The 23,346-nt window shown below is 40.6% G+C and overlaps 2 protein-coding genes across 5 annotated transcripts in view; one reads left to right on the top strand and one right to left on the bottom strand.

Annotated features, from left to right (window-relative positions):
* Positions 1–8,657, top strand: part of DTNBP1 (dystrobrevin binding protein 1) — a 64,450-nt gene extending 55,793 nt beyond the window's left edge. For all 4 annotated transcript variants that reach the window (XM_062498816.1, XM_062498842.1, XM_062498833.1 and 1 more), the window contains 3 exons: positions 2,914–3,069; positions 4,940–5,083; positions 7,484–8,657. In XM_062498816.1, coding sequence (XP_062354800.1) covers positions 2,914–3,069; positions 4,940–5,083; positions 7,484–7,731 — 548 coding nt within the window. In that variant the 3' untranslated portion in view covers positions 7,732–8,657. The remainder of the gene's footprint in view (positions 1–2,913; positions 3,070–4,939; positions 5,084–7,483) is intronic.
* A 365-nt stretch (positions 8,658–9,022) lies between these two features.
* The window catches only part of JARID2 (jumonji and AT-rich interaction domain containing 2), a 208,760-nt gene continuing 194,436 nt past the window's right edge, over positions 9,023–23,346 (bottom strand). The window contains exons 13-18 of the mRNA XM_062508680.1: positions 21,504–21,609; positions 20,558–20,740; positions 15,570–15,700; positions 13,362–13,545; positions 11,724–11,831; positions 9,023–10,977 (exon numbers count right to left, since the gene is read on the bottom strand). Coding sequence (XP_062364664.1) covers positions 10,801–10,977; positions 11,724–11,831; positions 13,362–13,545; positions 15,570–15,700; positions 20,558–20,740; positions 21,504–21,609 — 889 coding nt within the window. The 3' untranslated portion in view covers positions 9,023–10,800. The remainder of the gene's footprint in view (positions 10,978–11,723; positions 11,832–13,361; positions 13,546–15,569; positions 15,701–20,557; positions 20,741–21,503; positions 21,610–23,346) is intronic.

Genomic DNA, 23,346 nt, shown 5'->3' with positions numbered 1-23,346 from the left:
AGTGTTTTCAGGTGCTGATTTTTTAAAAAAAATTTTTTTAGTCATTCTTCAAACTTAAATTTAAGAAATCCATTGTGCATAGCTGGAAAATATTTTAGATTTAAGTATAAAATGTTCACTTTGTTGGTTGGATAGAAACTTCAGGTACTGTGGCAGAATTTTAATTTGTAAGAAGTGTCAGCCAAACCTAGGAGTGATAATCGGGAAATGGTGTCCTCTACACTTGAGGTGTATAGTTACAAGCTATTGTCATTTGCTCCTTTGGACTTTGGATTCTCCTGGTGTTTGGTTCAAACATTGAAGATATGAGACAGAGGGCTCAGGCTGTGGGTTGTACCCTGAGATGAGCAGGGTGAGCTGTGGGGCTGTTCCTGATGGCTGTGCCTAAGCACTCAAGTGTTCACATTTTTTAGAAAAAAAAGTTGCCTACTTTTAGTGTCTGTTCTCTTAAAAGTTGTAGCTGGTGGGGAATTAGTCATCTTTTATTTGGGTTATTGTGGCAACTCCTGTATGTCTGTGTCTAACTGTGCATTAGCATTTGCTGTAAAGTCTGTCTTTTTTTTTCTTTTCTGTGCGCAGCAGTGTGATAGAGAAATAGGTACCGTTGCTAATTGAAAAGTACAATTTTAGGGTGAGAGGAAAAATACTATAGTATTTTAAGTGTGCCAAGTCTCAGTTTGCATCCCAGGAAGAATTCATATGAGCAGTTTATGATGGCATTATGGATTATACTTTCGTATTTCTTGGAACTCCTTTGTTTGTCTCTCTGTTCAGTGTTTTGTAAACTACACTTGGTTTAGGGAAAATATAATTCTGAGTAGCTCTGTTTCTGAAAGAGACAATACACCTGTTTTTTTTGGTTTCATGTTTGACTGTTGGCTTCACCTCCCATCCTTAACATTTCTGACAACAAACAGAAACCTCAAATGCAGCAGTTTGGTTTTGCTGAGCCAAGCACCTCTTATTACACCTGGCAGGGCGTGAAATCGTGCAGCAAGGTTCTAGATGTTAACTCTCCATCTGACTTTGGAGAACAAGTTTGTGACAGTTCTTCAGCTCATGTATTTGCAGTTTCCTGTGGAACATGCCAGCACAGCAGGCACCTATTGCCATTCAGTTCTGGCCAGTGACAATTTCAACAGTTTACAGGACATTTTAGGCAAAAGTTAAGAACAAAGAGCTCAATGTCAAGAAAGAGATTGTGTCAGTCTCATGTCACTTGGATGCCATTTTTGTTTTGGGGTTAAAAATATCCCGAATTACCAATCTAGAGTGCAAAACTGTCAGAATATATTATGAGAGAGAGAGAAAATTCCTATTGTCAGTGAGAGCCGCTGGCTTTTATTATTACAATTGAATAGCATTTCTGCATCATAGACAATGTTATTAATAATTGCTCATCATCCAGGACTGCAGTAAAGGAGTTGCTCCAGGGGACACGGAGTCATTGCACACCACAGTGTAATTGATAATAAAGACATATTGCCTTCAGGGAAGATGCTTTCCTTTTTATACACTGATGTTTTACTTCTGAAATCTCCTTTAAGAAAGAGATTTCTGCTTATTTACTGATGTTTTAATGAATATCTGGTGTGTCAGTCCAGTTTCCTGGCTTCTTTTGGCATCTACCACAGTTCAGTTGCTTCTGTGTATGATCTATGACCTTGATGCAGGCAACAGAGTGAATTAACTGCTCTCTGATGTTTTGCCTGGTTTAATAAAACATGTTCTGCATTTGAGCAATAATATCCATAATAGTAAATGCTTTTAATGAATGTCCATGTTGTAGAATATCATTAACATAACATTTTTCCTGGAAGACTGACATAATGCTTGTCCTAGAAAAGCTTACACTCCCTCAGCATTTATCCATGTGGATGCCATATTCCAGCTGTGTCTGTCTGGCATGTGAAAGCTTGGACATTTTTCACCCAGTGGTATTTGTTGGAGCTTTCCCTAATGGGCAGAACCGAACAGACCAGCAGCTCTTCTTGCCACCCCCGTCCCTTCCATCAGTAGCTCAGCTGGAAAATTCCTTTTTTATTGTAAGCAGAGTGCCCATGAGACCAGAAAAGTGAACAGAGGACTCTGGGAAAAGGGTTCCAGGTTGTATACTCTTCATAAAAAGCAATTTTTCTGAAGCATATTCTAACAGTCTGGCTGTAGTCAGTACTTCAATCAATAGCAACTATATATTTTTATTCTAGAAGATGTTATTCTGCAATAAACAGCACAATTCTTTTCTCTTCTGTCCAGGGCAAAACAGAGGGGAAGGAATTCCTCTAATGATATTCTGTCTAACATTTCCTAATTCTGTCTGATGTTTCCTTTCCTGCACGTACATGTAGGATTCTTCAAGGAATTTTTCCGTTCTGTCTGGAGGCTGGCAAAGCCAGACTCTCAGGCACACATCATGTATGGGTATTTATATGTATGTACATATGAGTACATCTATTTATCTTGCCACTTGCATTTTGGTGGAAATGTGCAGCAATATTCAAATGTAAAATTGTAGTTGAAAAGCATACATTTATGCCTTTGTGTGCATTAGGTGCATTCATGACTGCAGAAGCATCATTACCTGAGGGTTTTTTGGCAGAATTCTGAAGTCCAGTTGTTGATGGACAGTCCTCTCAGGTGTTCCTGTTTATACAGCTCAGAAAATTTGCATCTTTCCTCAAGATAAATAGTTTTGACATCACTTTAATGCAAAGGTTATGCTTCCTAATATGGTATTCCTACCCTGGTTTAAAATACAGTTGCAAAGCACAGAGACCTCCTTTTATTGCAGGCTGTGTTAACAGCCTGTAGTAACAGTCTGTCAGAATTTATTGAACTGATTCTGTAGGTTTTAAATTCTGAGAGTGGGGGGGGATGCACCTGCAATATTTGATTTGTCTATTTTATGCTCAGCTGAACTCGATGCTGAACATGCACAGAAGGTTTTGGACATGGAGCACACACAGCAGATGAAACTGAAGGAGCGCCAGAAGTTCTTTGAAGAAGCCTTCCAGCAGGACATGGAGCAATACCTTTCCACAGGATACTTGCAGATAGCAGAGAGGAGAGGCAAGTTGTAAAATACTTTGTAAAATGCACGAACTCCCAACTTGGAGAGCACTGTTGAGTGGGCAGAGGCAGCAGTGCTTACAGAGGAAGCACAGCAAAATTGTCCAAATTCTTCCTCAGTGGAATTGAAACTTCAGATAAGCCTTTTAAACACTCTGTGTCCCAGGGGTACTGGATACTTTAGAAGATTAGTCAGGCTCCGCTCCTTGTCTGAGGAGATGCGGAGCACTGAACTACATTTGGAACAGTGTTTTTCTCTGCAGCTAAAGAGTGCATCTGTGTAAAAATATGGATGGAGGCAGCTGCTTTGTCCACTGGAGTTCCAAAGCCTGTGATTGTCATTTGGCAAGGACATGCCTCAGAAAACTTTGCAAAGTGCAGAGGAAAGCTCAGTGTAGCATTTTCGAGCAGTTCCCAGGTGGCAGCTATTCCCACTGGGTGTGGTTTGGACACAGGAGGTCGCATTAAGTGGTCTTTTTATTATAAATTGACACAAGTCTGGCATCTCTGGAGTGGTTAAAGCACAAGAATGCCGGAGATTACAGGGAACTCTGTGTGGGAGGTTTCTGTCTATTAGGCCAAAATGCAGGGATTGCTGGATCAGTAAGGAAGCCAGTGGGAAACTATGCATTCATGTGGCAGGAAAAAATGTAGATATTCTGTCCCTGCTCCAAGTGCAGTTCTGCTATCATTTGTAATGTCAGAGCGGGGAATACAATCCAAGGTTTCCATTTCTCTGCATGAGTGCTAAAAATACTCCTCTGCAAGATGCTCTGCATGGGTGGCTAAGGAGAGGTGGGATCTGTAAACCTAAACTCACGGTCAGGGGAGGAACTGAGTTTGAGTCTCCTGCTTCCTGTAATTTGTTGCCTTTTAGACTAAAAGTGGACATTGTCATGGGCTAGTGCTGGACACACAGCTCTGTTAGAGTGTTAGGCTGCCTATTGTTTGGAACTTCAGCTTTTTAGTATAATGTGGAACTCAAGTATGTCAAAGAAACTGTTTTAATGAAAGATTTGGACCTGCAGTACATGTAGAACTGCAGAGCTATAGCATATTTAAAAAGAAAAAATCCCCCAATCAAATTACAGAATTTCATCTTAGTTCACCTATGAAGGCTTTCAATAATGTAATCATTACACCTAGATAAACAAGTAAATTGCTCATGTAATAATTTGATATTATGCAGAAGCTGGGCTGAAACCTGAACTTCTCCCATTTGCATGTTTTGCTGTTCAAGGAAGATGCTCATCCAAGTATTTACTTCCCTTGCAAATTGTCAGTACTGTATTGACAGTAATAAATAATTTGCTTGAGTAATGAATAATGTGAAATATCCATGCTGACAGAAGATACTGGGTATGAGCCTGGGTTTTACAGACTACAATAATTTCTTAGATTAACTGAGAGAAGAAGAACAGCTGCTCTCTGGTTTCTGAATCCTGGTTTCTGAATTTCTATGTCCCTTGTATATCGACATTTAGTGACTGTGTGCTTAAATGTGCTTTCCTCTAAGAAGATTTTTGGTTGAGAGAATTGAAAAGGAGTGTTTAAAAATGGTAAGTTTCAATCTTTGCGCCTGAGTCCCATCTCACCTTAATTCTGAGAATGTTTTTTCTATGAATACTGTTGCTAAAAATATTTTGGTTTACAAAAACAGTAATGGATGTTAGTTTCACTACAAAGATTGCACAGAGTGCTCTTGGATTTGGGCTGAGGTTGCTGCTGAGCAGCTCCTGTGGATGGGCTCCTTGCATTCCTCAGTTTAATTATTTCTGATGCAGACACTTAGAGCAGCCTCTGGAGCCTTGGTAGGTAATAACCTCATGTACTGATTGTCAGTTCACTCATTGCGCTGTTTCTCCTGCAGAGCCAATTGGAAGTATGTCTTCCATGGAGGTGAATGTGGACATGCTGGAGCAGATGGACCTAATGGACATGTCTGACCAGGAAGCACTTGACGTCTTTTTAAACTCAGGAAGCGAAGACAATAATGTGCTGTCTCCTATGCTGGGTATGGTACTTGTAGTGACAGCCTGCTTAGAGACAGTGAGAAACCACCAGAACTGCTCTCATTTGTAATGGGTGATGTTGTCTCATTAAAACATCACACTTGATGCAGATTGACTGTTCTTCATTAGTGCTTCTTGAAACAGTAACATTTAGTTGCTGTACAAGGGAGTTGCTGCAAAACTATGTGATATTTCTAGACAATCTCATTTTTCTTAATGCAGCTCCTTGTTGTATTCATCAGTCTGAATGTGTTATGTACTGGCTTGAGGGACATTTTTCCCAATGTAGAGTTAATAGAGGACATTTTGACAAACATCAACAGAAAGCTTGCAGTACTTTTAATACTTGCTTTTAATACTGATTGCTTAGAGTTTGTCCAGAATGTTGCTTGTCAAACTTTGACTAGTTGTGTAATGCAAGATTTTCAGTGAGAGATACTGAGAGACAAGGTTCAACCCAGCAGTTTACATACACACTGAGAATTAGTGTCTCAGTACTGGATCTTTACCATGGAAGTGTTTTCATAGTTAAAAACTTCAGTGCTAAAACACCCTCAAAAAAGCCAAAATTATTTTTCTTACGGGAGGTTATGAAGCTTCTCTGAAGGTCCTTTTGATTTCTTCTGAAAATACAGATTGAAATATTTTTATGGAAGTACTTACAGTAACTCCCTCTGTAAAGGTGATTAACACCTGCTGTGAACATGAAAAACTTCAGGCAAATGCGGTAAATGGTCAAGGCACACTTGACTAGTAAAGGTTTAGGTTTTTGTGTTTCATTGCAAAAGCTGCTTTGAGATGGGTCACCTTGGATAGGCATCCACTTTGTGCATTATTAAAGCTGATCATCATTTGAGCTTGCCAGTAACTGCAGAATCTAGGATAGTTCTCCTCTTGCTGGCTGTTTGGCAGATGTTGGACCAAGAAGCTTTGTGTCTTAACAGCAAAAAGTCTCAGCTGGACTACTTAAGGAAGTGCAGAAACTACTTTTCTAACTAAGTAGATAAATTAATCAGCTTTTAAAAAATGCATTTTTTTAATGCTGTAATCTAAGTATTACAGTGTATAGGTACAGTGTCTATACATGGACATACACTGCAATATAATGTACCTGTGCTGTAATGATATTTCAGCACTGCAACCTTACTGCAGTGTAAGTCTCATGGATCTTGCTCTTGTGGTTCCAGACATTTTATTTCCCTCTGATTAAGGGATTTTTGTGCTTTAAGAACCTGGCAACGCAGTATCAAACCAAATATGCACTAGTCTTCATTCTCAGAAAACTGAGATGGCTTAAAGGTAACTTTTCATTGTGCTGTCAGTGGAGAACTGAGTTGTCAGGGCAATGTTTGTTTGACAGTTGGGCTGAACATCACAAAATACAGGTAAGTTATTAAAATAACTGGTAAAAATGAGAATCAGCTCAAGACATTGAAATGCTTTCAATTCTGCCTTCTATAAACATTGCCAGCTTACAGACAATGGCTTTGCAACATTTCATGACAGTTAAGTTAAACTGCAAAATTGAGTTAGCACTACCACTCCTGAAAACTCCTCCTCTGTGTGTTGTGTAAATTGTCTAATGCATGCTGAACCACATAAGGCAGGTTCTCTAAAATTTCTAGTGTTAAAATATAACTCAGGTGTTTGAGGAGCAGGCATGGACAATGTGCTTTGAACTGCTCTGCAGTCAGTCTGAACCAGAGGTAAGCTGTAGGTTATATCCATCTGACCCCTCTGAAAAACATTTTAACAAAATTTTAAGAGACTTTTCTCACTAAAGTTACTCATCAGCTGAAGCTGGGTGCTCTGACTGTGGAGAAATACTTGTTAGTATAGGAGATAAGGAAAAAAGCTTTCTTTGGAAGATCACACAAAAAGTGTTTAGATGTTTCCTCATTTTAACGTTTTTTGCTGTCAGGAACTGTCTAGGGAAGAGGATGTAATTTTGGAATCTGAACTCTCTAACTGCAAGCAAACACTATTACACTGAACTTGCTTACAAATCTTTTGTGCACAGGATATGGAGGAAGCAGAGTCTTAAAATTCCACTCCTGTGCACTTGAGCTGTGGTATAACTCCCACCTACCAAAGCATTGCTTTCATGCTGAATTCAACGTGTTGCTTTTGCATCTTCATTTTTAGTCAAAACTGGTGATGACTGTTACTGCCTGCTTCCTAGCTGTTTGTTCAGTTTTACATTTCCAATTTGTGCAGTTCTGTTACACCGAGTTTATTGGGGGGGGGGGGGGGGGTTGGGTCCTCTTGGCATCTTGCAAAAGAAGGAAAACAGCCTGAAAGTGACTCCCTAAGCAGAGCTGATGCTAACGTTGTGACTTCTGAATCCCCTTGCTGAGCCAGAGCTTGACTCTTGTTGTTGCTGTTGTTTTCCCAACTCTCAGGGCCTGACTCCAACACCTATGTGAACGAGATCAGTCTCCAGGTGCCGAGCCAGTCTGAGTTACGGCAGAAACTCTGTTCCCTGTCCTCCACCTGCACCGACTCTGCCAGCCAGGACGCGAGCGAGGGAGAGTCCCCAGTTGTTCAGTCTGACGAAGAGGAGGTTCAAGTGGACACTGCCCTTGCTGCTGTAACTGAGAGAAAGGGTGCTTCAGATGGCAGTGATGAAAGTGACTCTCAAACTATTTGAATCTTAAACCCATATCCTTTAAGAATGACTTCTGAATGAATGAACAAGTGAATGAAGAGCTTGCCTGTGTAACAGTTTGCAAACCAAGCGTAACAGCCAGATCTTTTTACTTAGTAATACTGCCTTTTTACAAAATTGCCAGTCATGTGGAGGTTGGTTTTTAAAGAAAAAAATTATGCCTAAAGCACACATACTTAACAGTAATCTTGGGGCTCAGGGGAGCAGTAAAACTGTTGTATATACTATGTATAAGAGAATTTAAGGGCAAAGGTAGAAGTTGCTTTGACCACTAACCTTTAAATGGCTGATTGGAAGTACTTAAAGAGTTGATGTGTAGTACTGAACCCAAATTGTTCCTTGCATGTTTTCAGCTGCTGCAACTGAAGATTTAGGATCCAAACCAAAATGAAAAGTTATTTTCTACTCTTTACTACCTACTGTCTGCCTCCTACCTTTGTCTACTAACGCAGCAGTGTCTACTGTTCTCACACTTCTTATTCAGGACCAACTTAGTTATAGGTGTTAAGAAAAAAATAAGAACCTGGGAAGGAGGAGAGATGCATATGGAAATGTTGCACTCCTTGTGGAGCAGGTATCTTAGCATTGTGTACTTACTCCTCTTTCGAGATAAAATAAAGAATTTCTATCCCAACCATGTCTTTTACTTGATTACCCAGGTATTTTATCCATGGCAAGCGAACAGAGGAGCCTAACTCAGGAAAAAGAAATGGTTATTAGGAGCACCAATGTACTGTGCTTTTCCATGGTAACATCTGTTTGACTACACTAGGAGATAAACCTGAATTAATAATTAAGTGCGTGCATTTTAGAAACCTCAGGACCTATAGGCATCATCTCATTCCCGTTTTTTCTGCAGTTGTTTTTCTCTCTGAACTCGAGGTCTGACCATGTCTAATGCCTGTTACTTGTCAAGTCTCATGCTCTATTTTCAGGGATCTACTCTCCTTTGAGAAGGCTCCTGGCTCCTGCTCTTTTTGCACAGAGGGAAGGAATGTAATCAGAAACAGTGTAAGTAAAAGGATGAGCTGTGATGTAGATCCCTTCCAATGACCCGTCCTGACAAAACCAATGGCAACTCCTTGCTGCTGGTTTCCTTAAGGATTCTTCTGTTAGCTGACAAAGTGTTTCCTGACCCCTCTCTGGGAAATGAAGGCTGGAAGCTCCCTACCTGCAATTACAGATTTGCTATTCAACAAGGCAGCTGTTGAAAAGAAATTTATCGTGAAGGAGCTTCCTTTATTCTCTTGCTTTCCAGAAGACAGACAAAATGTCAAAAAAAGTTTTGTTTTTTTTTATTAAACCTCGTAGTACAAACCTGGAAAGTAAACAAAAAACTGGCAATAAACAACATGAAGTCTTTCCTTACAAGGAAAGAGAGCAGAGCAGCGCTAATAAATTAAATGTCAAACTGTAAGCCATAGTCAGAAGTTTACTGTCAAGAGGGAAAAGTACACAGCAAGGCCATAAAAACCAGACAACCACATTTGAAAACACTTGACTCTGTTTATGTTATTGTTAAATATTCCAAAACAGTTCAGTCTTCTGCAACAACAACCAACAAATTGTATTATAGGACTTTCCTGACAGTCACCACTGGCAAGCTCAGTGCAATATGGGTAGCTACGGTATTGTTGAATTCAATTACGAAACAGAACAGTTTGTGAAAACATTTTCCCTTTTTTATTCCACACATACTGTACACACAACCAGAAAAGGGCAACAGCTACTCCATTATTATTTTTTGTTGTTGTTCAGTGATGTAAGCAGCACTTATAAATGTTACAAGAAAAACCCTGTAAGCATCCAATCCAACCGATGAAGAAAGTGAAACGTAAGGCTTTTCTTCATCTTGTCTCTTTGCCATCCCTCCCCCCACCCCAAGAAAAGGCTCAAGTATTTAAAAAAATTTACAGGCATATGTACAAAAGGTGTGATTTTTTTTTTTTGTTATAACATGAAGAGAAAAAACAGACAAGATGAAAGCAAATGCATTTTCACATTCAAAAGAAATATGCAGACTTGCTAGTGGCTCTAAATGTGATCATATAATGAAACAAATTCAAAACAAAAATTAATGCTTGACTGTGTAAAGGTGTGAAAAACAGCAGTGGAATGGAAATGGAATGTTAGAAAGATTGCACGTCTATGACAAAAGAAGCACTTATGGCTTCAATCACTTTTTTCTTTTTTTTAATCTTTTTCTTTTTTTTAAAGGATGCTATTGAAGGGTTTTTGATAAAGTAGCCAACAGCACCAAAAAATAACAGAATGGATTTCCTAATGAAATCAGGCACAGTTTTCCCTCACATAACTCCTCAAGGCAGGCAGTCTTTTTTTTCCTCCTTTTTTTTATTTTTTTAACTTTTTTATATTTTTTTTAATTTTTTTTTTTATTTTTTTCCCCCCTCAAAACAGATGCATAGTGATGTGCTGGTAAAAGAGAACATACTCCAAATCTCCTCCTTTTGCCTACAGTTAGGAAACAAAGTCCATCTTCAGCTGCCATAACCTCCCAAAGAAAGTGTGTATTCTCCAATTTAAAAAATTACAAAACTCATCTTGCTGTGACAGAATAAAAGACAGCCAAAGTAAAGCAATTTCTTTCAAGTTTTTGTCTCCTATCCCTTTTCTCTCTAGAAAAATCTGCTCACATGACTGGAGAACAAATTATAAAACACATCAAACTTTAACCTATTCAAAAAATGGGTTAAAAGCCTTTTTTCACAGTTACCAAAAAGGCTTTTTATTTTTTCAGCCATAGGGACAATACAAATTAATATTTTATCAGCCCCTTGCCGGTTTTAAAACAGTGAACATACGGCAGTTTAAAAAAATCAGACTGCTGTATCTATCTATTCCAAGTACAAAAAAAAAAATTTCAACAGTTTAATGCTAAAACAAAATTAGTTCTCTAAAACCAGAAGAAAATCTTCTTTAGAGCTAGTGCAAAGACAGCTTGTATTCTACAGCAAGTACTCCAAACTATGGTATAATAATTACAAAAAATATATATAAATTGACAAAATGAGAGTGTTGGCATCTTCAGGATTAACTTGAAGCACTTTTGGATGAACTGGAGGATGAAAGCCTAGATGATGGCACGTCCACTGTCGCTCTCTTACGAGGTCCTCTTTTTGGTGTAGGCTTGCTGATACAGTTCTCAATGCTGCCATTTTTACCAGATACTTTTCCACAGATTTGATTGACAAGACTGATTATTTGTTCCTGTTCAGGAAGCAGGAAAAAGAAAACACAAATTACTATCTGCTCTTCTTCCAGAGTTACTTAAACAGGACAGCAATGGAGTGCTCAGAAATGCTGGGAGGCCCCTCTTAAAAAGCTGCTTCTAGCCAGCGCAGCTCCCTAAGACCTGACGTGTCATTTCTCCCACTGCTCTGCTATTTACCTTTGGGGTCAAGCCCCTCACAGGTAAAGACATGGAGCCTCAGCCCAGAAACCAGGCACAGTCCTAAATCCCCATCTTGAGTTCTGGGATTATTCATCATCACATTTGCTTGGAGGCATTACTGCACCTCTCAGCTGCACGTGCTCTGCAAGTCTGCCCTAGATGATGCTCATGCTGGACTGGATGAAGTCTGCTGAACTTCCAGTTACCAACAGAGGGAAGGTATTCCAAAGTACAGAAGTCACCAGAACATAACTAGTGAAAGCAAAGCCTCATGTTCCATTCCAAACCATCAAATAGCTTCTTATGTTCTGTGGCACATATTCATGCAATTCATGCTTCAGGCACCATCTGTCTCATCATGTTCCCTTTGGTTGGTTGGTTGTTGGTTTTTTTTTTTTTTTACTTAAATCATAACAAAGCACCAACTTCCCACATCAAAACAAAAACAAACCCCCAAACCCAAGACCATTCTGCTGAGGCTTCAATAGAACAAAGGCAGAATTAAGTGTCCTCCCAAATGTTGGGTACCCAGTCCCCAGCCCCAGGACAGTGCCAAGCTCACCTCATCATAGCGGTACATCATCTTCAGCCCCCGGCATGACTTCTGCTTCTCCACATGCCGCAGGGCACACTCCAAGCAGAAGACAACATTTTCATTCTCCTGTACAACCTACATTAAATAGCAGAGATTGGGGGGGGGGGTGGGGAGAAGGAAAGGAAGTGCAGTTAAGCTCCAAACTGTAGCTGTGTTCTCCACAGTGTTCAATTTTAGCCTGAATTACTACACCTGGATTTTACTGCAAGGTACTGGAAGGAGGTGTCAAGCACACTGGGAAATCGTTCAGGATGTGCAATAAATAGAAAGAACTGATCTCTTTTAGAGTGCTAATGTTGCCAAATATACATAATTTTTAAAAAACCCACCAAAAAGAAAAAAAGCAAAAACAACCCACCAATAGTAATGAGGGCTAAATCCAAACAGTATATGGATTTATTAGTATCGCCTCTGCTAATAAAGGAGTCCTAAAGATCTCCTGAAAGGAGTAGTTTTTCATTACTTAAAATGCTGTCTTGAACAAGGATGTAATCGGCTTAGCCACAGGATTCCTCAACTACTGCCTTGTTCAGCAGAGGTCACATTTGCTCAGCTGGCTGCCTGCCAGGCCTGCACACTAAGCTTGGAATTTAGCAATCAAGTTGGTTTTTTTTTTTATTTTTTTTTTGTCCCCAACTACTGTTAAAGAGTGACATGGAAAAATCCTTTTCATGATTAAACTTACTCCAGAGCAAATGGACCAAAATTAAGAGGTTCTGGTTAGTATTTTGGGTTTTTTTTCAAATAAACTAATTTTAAAGTTACTTCAAACTAATGCAACTTAAAAAGTGGTTTAAAGACATGTATAAACTCAGTATCTTTTATGCTAAGGATGAAAACAGCTACATTTGACTATATGCAGTTACATTTCATTCCCATTAAAAACCTAACATCTATACTCAAAAAAACCCCAAAAGATGACAAAGAACTCCCAAACGAAAAGGACTAAATATGGATTCACAGCCACTGCTTTAGGTTTATTTGAATACCTGTTCTTGGGACTGAATAGTATATAAAGTTGTGGGAGGGGCTTCTGGTGTTTTTAATGATATTGCTGTGTTTGTAGGTGTTCTGCATACAGCTCTAAGTCTGGAAGTGTCACCGCAGTGGTCAGCACACCTTCAAAAGCCAGTAGGCATTTCCCTCTTAAAAGAGAGAAAGTTTATGGGCTGTTTTTGGACAGGCTGGCAAACAGCATGATGGATGGGATACATCTCCCCTGCAGTTTGGCCTGCAGGGACCCTTGTCTTTGCATGGGCTGAGGCTGCATGCCTGAGGCTCATGGCATGTGCCTGAGCTGTAGCTCATCCCGAGACCTGCTCTACCACAATTTACTGCTGCTGGCAACCTGCAGGGGGTCTTTGTTAGCCCTCCTAGTGCAAACATCTCACAGTGTCTGAGTGCACTGGTTCAGGTGGGAAGCCAGCTGACACTTGTCTTCTGTTAGGACTGGCCAAAGCAGTAAATGCCACATCAACACCTCTGTGTCTTGCACGGAGTGCAGGACATGGCTCCATGGCTGTGTGCGGTCTCTCAAATGCCTATAGATCGCTGGATTGCTACGGCAGGGGGACTGCCCCAGGAGTGGCAAAGGATTGTACCCACCATGGAAAGATAGCACAGGTGCTGACAAATCTGGCACCTCCTCTCTGACGTTTCTAACTGCAACCACTTTCGAGGCTTTTTCTTGCCATCCACGCTGGTGCTGCTGCTGTCGTGGCTGCCGTAGCGCGCCGAGGAGTGGAGACCGGCCTCGTAGAGCTGCCGCCGCTGCCTCAGCTCCGTGTCCCTGTGAACAGGGGCACAGTTAGACACTGGCACTACCACCACAGCCACACACAGTCACCCCTTTACCATGCTCATCCCTGAAACCTGAGCTCCACACAGCAAAGCCCTGAGTGTTGTGTCGGAGGTTGGTGCCATTCCCTAAGCATGGCAGACACAGCCAGCGCCCGGGAAATGCTGCCTGATTGCAAAAGCTATCTCCGGATTTTAACAGCGACCACTGTATCAAGCCAGTGGTTCTCAAACTGCTCCACAGAGAAGTGGGGACTGCCGAGGACTTCCTGGAGGTCGATGGTTGCTCGAGCCATGTGGAGAGTCGGGAGCTGTGGCTAATATGACTGTCATTCCTGAAGTTGCCAAAAGCCACCTTGAGGAAGAGGAGCCGTTGCTGTCAGAAGTAACAGCCCCTTCATCAGGAGGCAGAGATGAACCAAGGACCTGCTGCCATAAGGTACTTCAGGCAGGAAAGGGGGAGCAGGGCAAGTGATTGTGCCAAAAGACGAAGATCTTGCTGTACACCCAGGGAAAAAGAAGGAGATATCAATTAAGGACAACCACCAAGCCCTCCGGCCGCCCTTTACCCACTGCATCTCTAAGGCGGACAACACCTCCTGTGCTGAACTCTACAGCTTTAGGAGAGCAGGTTGGGTTGGAGCTGAGTGGAAGACAGCAAGTGTGGAGTGAGCCGAGCAGATGGAACGGGAGGACAAAAAAGTGCACCACTAGACACAGCTGAAGATGAGTGGAGAGCCAAGTTAAGCAAATGGCACAGGCAAACTGAGCAACCAAGGCAGATCAGGAGAAGAGGCAGCAAGAGACACAACAAACAAAACAAAACAAAGGGAAAAAAAACCTATGGTACAGTGTTCCACTTGGCTTTTTTTTTCCTTTTTCTTTTTTATGTTTTTTTCCTATAAGCAGCCACAGGAAGGATCCATATCCTCCACTGAATTCCAACCTATGCATAAGAACAAGTTTGAGAACCACTCTGATAAAGGTCGATGTGATGGTCTAAGAGCAAGCACCAACATTTCTTTCGCCTTTTGTACTTGCAGACTTCCTCTTCAAGGGGAAATAAAAGGCACTTGAAAGTGGTTATTCCCACAGGGGAGCCACCTTCAGGTAAAGCAGTCAGTACACCTCTTTGCATTTTTTTCTGAGCACTAAACAACACATGGGCTGATTTCCCCTTCAATATGTCACTGGAAATTTTCCAAATGCATGCTAGTTAGTTAAATACAGTTTGTAGACTTCATTCATCAAAACTTTCTTGACATCTCGAGTATCAGTTGTCACAAACTTGAAAGATAGGTAGCAACTACATGGTGGGAACAAAAGAGAAGATCATTACACAGGAAGCCAGGCAACGTTTTATTTTTTTTTCTCACCTATCTTAAGAGAAACCCTGAACATGTATCCTTAATACTGGAGAGAAAAAGGAGTGTGAAGCTTTTACTCTTTAAAATGCTGGAGTTCTAACATCAGATACATTACCACACAGGCATAACTGCTTTCTTACTCACTGTTTAAAACCAAGATGACTTTCTGTATACAAGGGACCTTTTGCACCTATAGTATAACAGTCTTGATACTGAAGACAAGGGTTCCTGGTGCAAAACTCAGTACAGACATGGATTGACAGTGACTACTGATGCCAAAAGGTTGAAAAACTGAAGGATGTTTAACCAGCTGGCACCACATAGTTCAAATAATGCATCAGGAAATCTCAACTCTCAGCACCAAGAAGTAACAAAACAAAAACGCAGTGCAAACTGCAATTTCAATTTTTTAAGGTGTCTAAAGTAGGGTATTCTCAGAGTTAAGACATCCTAAACATGGGCACTGTCACATCAGCTACAGCCAAGGAAGCTGCTTCTTCCATGTGTGCCTGTTTTCAGGTACATCTGCTGGGCTTTTGCTTGGATATGTAGGGGCAAGGCGTGTCTGAAGGGGTTACTTACATCATCCATCCATCTCTGGAGTCTGTCAATGAAAACAAAAGAGGTAAGCAGGCCCCCAATTCGTTACCTGAGCTCTCCCAGGAGCGATGATATTGTACTCAGAGTCGGTCCGTTTTCTCTTTTTGCTTCTGCTGTTGCAATCTGATAAAGCAACTTTTCCATTGAAAATGGTTTGGCTATACGGCGCCGCTTCATTTCCTGGGACAGGAGGAAATTGCCACGTTAGTTCCCGAGCAAATTTGAAAATTAAATGTTACCAAGAATTAATTAAAAGTTAATTAACTAATATTATTGATACTAATAAACAGAAAACTGTTTAAAACAACCACAAGTAAAGTATTTCCACAGTCCCAGTTAAACAAAATGTTTATGTTCCAAGCACTTCAAACTTCTCTCCCTAAAAATTAATTTTTCCTGTAGAGGCCAAGAGAAGCAACACCATCACTCAAAGCTGAGTAATACTGAATGGCTCAGAGTACAAACAGTGTAAGATCTATACACATGACCTGCTTGAAACCCAGGACTGGTGTTATTCTGCATCTTTTAAAACAAAAATACCCTATCAGAACAGGCAGATGCCAAGGAAAAAAAGACAACAGGCAAAAGAGGGGGGTTCAGTTCTGCCTGTTACTGGTTCCTCTCTGTGAAAGCTTGTAAAGTTATGTTTTTCACTTAGTACAAACCAAATTATTGTGGTAGCTGATACCCTTTTGATAATTCTTAGGTAGGCAATTTCCTTGATTTAATGTGCAAGTGGGAAAAGTGCAGCATTTTCCCAAGACCTGCAGAGCTCTATTTTGGCTTATGTATAGTCAGAGAGTTCAAATGAGCTAACGCTGGACTGTAATGTGAAGGTGACATTTCTGGCTAGTGCCAAATACCTACTCAGCACACAGTACCCCAAAGACTTTTTTTTTTGCCTTAATTTTTTTTCACTCTGCTCTGTAACCCCAATTACATGCTCTGGGTATTTTTTGCACAATCAATATATCATAAAATCAGTAATTTTTAATAGCATCAATTGCATGCATTCAAGTGATAGCCACCACATAAAATGGAATAGCACCCTTTGCTGACCAAAAAGAAGCTCAGAGGTAAGAAAAAGTGTTCTTCAGAAGCTATTTGCTCTGCTAGACCCTGTGTGGGGATGGAACAGCTGCACTGTTAGGAGTGGTATACGAAGATTTTTCCATGTTAGGTTTGCTTAGTCTGAGGCTGTGTACAAAGGAAAATACTCCAATCCAGGGTAAAATCCCACACAGGCAACACACACAGCCAGGCTAAAAGCCACAGTGGGTGGCTGGAGAAGAAAGTAAGGTCAGCTCCAGCTGAGTGCCAGTTCAGGGACACCCTGTGCCTGAGCTGGGTTTAGCACAACTTGCTGTATCGCTGCATTTATCTGAATTTCTGAACCTATGTACATTTCTCTTTCATACAGTACTGAAATACACAGGTAAGTATTTTACAACAGACTTGTACTGCTGCCTAATTATTTCTTTTAGTGACACAATTTTCAATGTCACGAAAAGTCAGTGAACATTCACATTATAGTTATCATCAGTCTGGCACTTGTGATCTCTCTTGCTCTCATACATCCCTTTGTCATTCGTTTTCCAGGCTGAGCAGTACTCTTGTATTTAATGCAGAGGCTAATTAATAATTTTAACCATTGATCTCTGCTGTGCTTTTTCTAGTTCCTCTATATTTCTTCTGCAATTAGGGGCTCTGAATTGCACAAACCGCCGAGACTACACAGTGCCAGAGCAGTTTCTGCTTTGTTATCTATTTTCTCCTTGTAGTTCTTCACATTCAATGTATTTTTGTTATGTCACTCCAGAGCACTTGACTGACAGCTCCACAGGATTCCAAAGAGCTCTTTTCTCAGTAGCAAGAGCCCATCTCTCTGTATCTATCACATTAGGACTATGTTTTTAAATTTAAATTTAACATTTATCAACACTGAATTTCATCTACCGTTTTCTCACTTGGATCACTCGATATCATTAAATTTTCCTGTAGCATTTTCCAGCTTTAATTTTTGCTGCCATTACCATTATTACCCTCAGCATAAAGGATTCCCTTTGCTATTAACTTCCCTTCCTAGGTTATTTATGGATACATTAAACTGTGCTAGTCCAAACTCCTGAGGAATGCAGAAAGAGACCTCTCTTCATGATAATAACTGAACCATCCTCTGCTTTTCTTTAAATCAGTTATTTTCTTGGTATGTGAACTTCACCTCTCAATTTATTGAAGAGCCTTTTCTCCCCAAAATACTCACAGACTGTCAGCTGTTAACTCTTGTCCTTACCTACTTCCAAAAGTTTCAAGGGCTGGAGGCCATGACCTTGCTGCAAAAGCCACCACAGTGGTTGCCCTGTTCTCATCTTTTTGTACATTTACTTCTTCCACAGCAGTGGTTATTTTGCATTTTATTGCTCTTCCAAGGTTCTTAATCTGAGCTCTCTACCACAGCAGAGCTCTTTCCTAGTAAGGACATCAGCTACACTTCTGTAGGACCACTTTCCCTTTGGTTTCATCTGAAGGAGCCCCATGAGCATGGTGCGGGACAGCTCTGTGACAGGAGTCAAGGAGTGGGAAACCTGTGGCATTTTAAAACCATATTTCTCACCCCAGCTGAAACTGGAGGCAGGGAAATACCTGTCCAGCCCCTGCCAGCATCTTCCATGGATGGCCAGGTAGTACTGTGACACAATTTTCCTACTTGGGAGATTGGTGCACAGGGATGCTGTCACTGGTAACAGAGTTAAACCTGCCTTATGGACTGTAATCTCTTCTGAGTGTGCAGCAGTGCTGCTCCAGCTGGAAGACTAACTCCATCTTTCTTATGTAGTTCTTCTTCTTGTATTACACTACCAGCTGAGTCTCTTTCCACTCAATTTCTGGTGGGCCCTAGAGCACCAAAGCCCTCCTTTAAAACCAGACATTCCCTCTTATTTCCAAACCTCTAACCCAGAGTTCCTTCATTCAGTCCAACATTCTGTACTTCAGTTTCCTAAATGAGTTTCACTGACTTTGCCCAGTGCCTTATTTAAAGCTATGGAGTTATCCCTTTGCCACTGCAAACACACAATCTTCTACCACAACTCTAAATCTTCTTCTCATCCTTACCTTAAAAGTTCAAGAGTTGTTAGGGTGCTTTTTATAAACCAGCAACCTTGTTCCAAGTATGGTCTAGGTTAAACCTGACTGTCCCTTTACACAGGTGTTTATATAAACTCTTTTATTCCTCCAATTTTTCTAAAGTGCTTGTAAGACTGAAATCAATGCAATTTCAGATGCAGAATTTCAGATGCAGAATTTCATTTTTCCATGTATTAAAGGAGATTGAGCAGTCATTCAATACAGAAATGAAACAACATCGTTTTAGTAATATAATGAGGGTCACTATTAAAAAAAATCAGGTCACAGTATCATAGGATGAAAACAAAGTTAATTTATCAAATGCTAAAAATTGTCAATATTGCTGTAGAGAATGAACAGAGACAGATGGTACACTTGTTTATCAGAGAGTTCATTCAACAATCCAAAAGGGGAATCTTGCCCTTACACAGAACATCTCACTATCTCTGGAAAGCACAATCCTGGCCAGCGCTGTGGCAAAGATGGCAAAGTGCCTTGTCAAAGTGGAGGAACCAAAGAATAATTTCCAAAATTAAAGGGAATTAAGAACCTAAGATAGTTTGAGGACAGAAAGGGAAGGGGAAAAAAAATAACAACACAGTAGATGTTTCAAAAGTTATTTTGATATAAACATATTATCTGTGGTTCTTGTAAAGTCTGTGAGAGCTGTGACTTCAATTTCCAAGGTAAATTATCATAGATTATAATCTGCTGGATTTTCAGTCATCTTATATTTACCCAGTGCAAAGCTCTTACAAATTAATCAAAAGAAACTGTTCTTCAAAATTTGAGGCACCAAGAGCTGTTTAATTGCTGCATAGTGATTTCTGTCTCTTACAGGAGTTGCATTTTCATGGTATCAAACAAGTGTTCAGAAGAGCATTAAATACAGCACATGGAGTTGATATAATCATGTATGTTCAGACAGGAAAGGTTAGCTCAGGATTCTTATGCCTTATAGATATACACAATTCCCACCTTCCCCAAAAATAAATATATAATAAAATAACCTTTTATTGCAATCTAAGTTAACATACAGTTAGTATAACCAGGCTGGAAGAATTACATTTACCCTAAAGAATCAAACCCTAACTGTGGACATGTTACAGTTGGTTATTTAGTAACTTGAAGCTGTAAAGGATAATTTACTAGTGGCTTAGCTATAAAACACTACCAAAATAGTATCTTGGAACCCAGAGTGTATTTCAGAAGGTTGGGAACACAATTAATGACTTATATTCTTTGTCCAAGAACACAGAAATATAGCCAGAATCGTGATGACTGGACATATCACCTGTTTCTGCAGGCAACCTGCCTCAGTCAGTTGTGTGGAAAGGGAATGGGAAGGTTATTTATCTACATCTAGTATTGGATGGGCTGCTCCGTGAACCTAAGGACTTTCAAGTCAATTAAAACTGAAATTGCCCTGATCAACAGCTTTTCCTGAATGAAGGGGCAGAGAAAAACAAGCAATACAGCTGTGAGTATTAACTGACTCTGCCTACCATAGGAGCTTACAAGCACAGTTATTCAGATATTTGTACCTGAGATTCTAATGGTTCTAGAAAACATTACTTAAGAAAAATTAGTAAGCATAATACAATGTATAATCATTAGTTCTGCAGGGATTTTTGAAAAGCTTCCTTGCAAACTGGTCTGCAGGCATAACAATCTGCATTTTTTTATATATACACAAGTATTTAACTGTCAGTTAACAACTCAGTCACTTTTCTGAAAACACTGGATCATCTTATGCCTTACAGAACTTTTTCCTTTTTTTTTTGTTTGTTGAGTAGTCCAGAAAAACAGACGCAGTTGCACTACTCTCATAATGTTACCAATCCTGGAATGTCTGCTGTCCTTTTAAATGGCAGGGCCGTGAATCCATTTTAACTCCTTTTCTCAACTTACCTTGGCTGTTTTAAAGCCCATACTTGTCCACTGGGTGGTAGCAAAGTGCACCGATTCGGAAACACTATAGCCACAACATACTTTGGACACAAAGGATCCAGGAAAACAGACAACAAACTGCCCGCTCTGCTGTACAGTACGGTGCACCCTGATCCCCTCCTTACACAAGATCTCTGGGGAGATCTGGAAAGACAGAGAAAAAAAAAATACAGAGAGAGAGATGGAGAAACAATGAATTGGAACTGTCTTTCCAGCTGGGTGCTGCCACGTGCTGCCACCAGTGGTGCGAAGTTCCGTGGTCGTTTTCCCTCTCCCATTCCCCACGTGCCAAACCTCAGTGTTTGGAGTGACAACTGCAGAAGTGCCCCTCCTCAAACCAACACTTTAAACTCTCACGTGCCCAAGGAGAGAATGCTGTCTGCTACTACAGAAAGCAATGCAAATCATTTGGCTTTCCATCCAATCTTTTCCGACTTGGCACTGAATCCATTGTGCTGCTGCACTTCTGTGAGATGTTAACGTGGGTAGCCAAGGGAAGGGTTTTTGTTATGGGCTCCCCAATTTATACTTACATACACTAAATAAAAACTGTTATCAAAAGATAAACAAAGGAGGCAAAAATGCTTAATACTATGTTTCTCCTATCTATGCTGTCATTATAAAATATCAGTCATGGCAGATGAATTTATTAAATCCCACTCCCTTTGTGAGGCTAAATACATTATAGACAGTAGTAAAAATGGACATTTATTGCACTTTCATGTTTGTTTTTATATTAATAACAGCCTCATTAGAAAAATACCATGTGGGTAAAAACTGCAAACAGAAAGTAACCCCTTCTGCATCACTGCAGTGTAAGACTAAACCAAAATAAATCCCCAACCAACCAGCCTCCTGATTAGTACTGGGTTCTCAAATGGGAACACCTCTCCCAGTGTTAACCTACCATTACATTACTTTCAAGCATTTCCAGCCCTGGAGTGCCATTAGCTTGCAGCAGGGTATGTACCACATCATCAAGTTTGTTCTCCTCTGCAGCAGGAATGCAATACCTGTTTTTTTGTCAGAGGAAAAGAGAAAGATTTACTGTGGAGTAAGTAACAGTCAAGAACTACACAGTAACAGGCAATTCAGACCAGCACAATGATTAGAGGAAAGAAGTTCTACACAGGGTTTCACACACAGTTCTTTTGGTAAAACACAGAAATGTTTGGCAAAACAGAAATGTTAAAATTCAGTCCTCTGTAGAGTCAGAGGAGAGAAACCAGCAATAGACTGATTTTCATTTCAACAGCACTAAAACAGCTAATTGTGGGCAGAGGTTTGCATCTTGTGGACTCCAGTATATGTTCTTTACCATAAAAGGCTGTATTTATTATCTGTGCATCAACCAGAGGATCTTCACATTTAATAACATTTTCTATTTGTAATAGTCAAGAAAGCACACATTTCCTCTACTGTTAGTGCATGAAGTGGCCTAAGACCTTTCTGCCTTGTTTACTGAACAAATACCATAGCCCTCCTCTCCCTTGCAACAGAAGACCTGACTAAGAGCAGCCAAAGCAGCAGGAGAGATTTCAAACTCTGCCAAGTTGCACATCCTCCTCTGCTTAGAAGCCAAGGAAGCAGCTGTCCTCTTGTGCTCACTGCCAGCACTGCTCCCTCAGCAGAATGACAAGAAGTAACATAGGAGTCTTGAGCCTTAGAGCCACACATCCAGAGAACTGCTGTTTTTCTGGATGCAGGGAGGTGATACGGTGACAACTGGTCACTGTCTTGCCTGCAGCCTATCTGAGTGGTGATGCTCAGGCCAGTAAAAAGTATCTCCAGCTTTATCATGACTTACCCTTTCTCTTTAGGCAATGAGACCTCAACCTGGAGTCCATCTGCCCCCACACCAAACACACACACACACACACACACACACACACACACACACAAGGAATCGTTTTTCCAAACTTGGAGCAAGAGAATAAAGCTAGAAGGATTTTGGGGAACAGGTACAGTCTTCCCGCTGTTCATCTGATCTCTCCAGCAACCTCATGAAGTGTTCTGCTGGGCTTACACATCTTGTCAGGGTACTTGCTTACAACATGCACTAACTCCGTGTGCACCACACAGAGTTATCCTTCTGTCTGTAGAAGGCTGCCCTTCTTGTGATCTGAACACCTCATCACTGTTCACTGTACTGATGATGACTTTGATTTGTCCTTGTTGATCTTCAAGCCAAGAGGCAGAAGACATGACATTATCTGCTCATACAGCTAATTGCAGCCACACTAACTTTACTGAGCTGGTTGCCCAGATCTACAAAGACCAACTCCTAACATATACATTGACAATGGTCAGGACCTTGCTAAGAACTTCCAGGGTTATAGAGAGGCAGAGTAGAAGAACTTCATCTTAATCAGTAAGGATCAAGTCCCAACAGTAACTTTAAAGGTATGCCAAATATGTCTGACAGTTGCTAACAGTGATAGCTTCAGTACAGCTCCCCAGGTGTGACGCATCACTCTAGTTACACTATAATAACAGTTTTGAAACAGGGATGAAAATGTTTTAAATTTGAACCCAGACAATGGCAGAACCCACTCTTCTCTTTTAGAGTCAGAAAATATGGCTGGAACAGACAAAAGATTGAAGCACGCAGTCCCTCACAAAACAGGCACTGGAAAATGCTTGGAAGGATGTATGAACAGGAGGGGCAGCACAGAAGTGCATGGAACTAACTGAGTACCTGGGACAGGACTGAAGGGAATTACATCCTTTGCAGCTGGTGTATGCTGCAA

The sequence above is a fragment of the Cinclus cinclus genome, chromosome 1 (assembly GCF_963662255.1).
Source record: "Cinclus cinclus chromosome 1, bCinCin1.1, whole genome shotgun sequence".
Classification (NCBI taxonomy): domain Eukaryota; kingdom Metazoa; phylum Chordata; class Aves; order Passeriformes; family Cinclidae; genus Cinclus; species Cinclus cinclus.
Note: the sequence above shows the minus strand (reverse complement) of the source record. Positions and strands in the feature narration are given on the sequence as shown.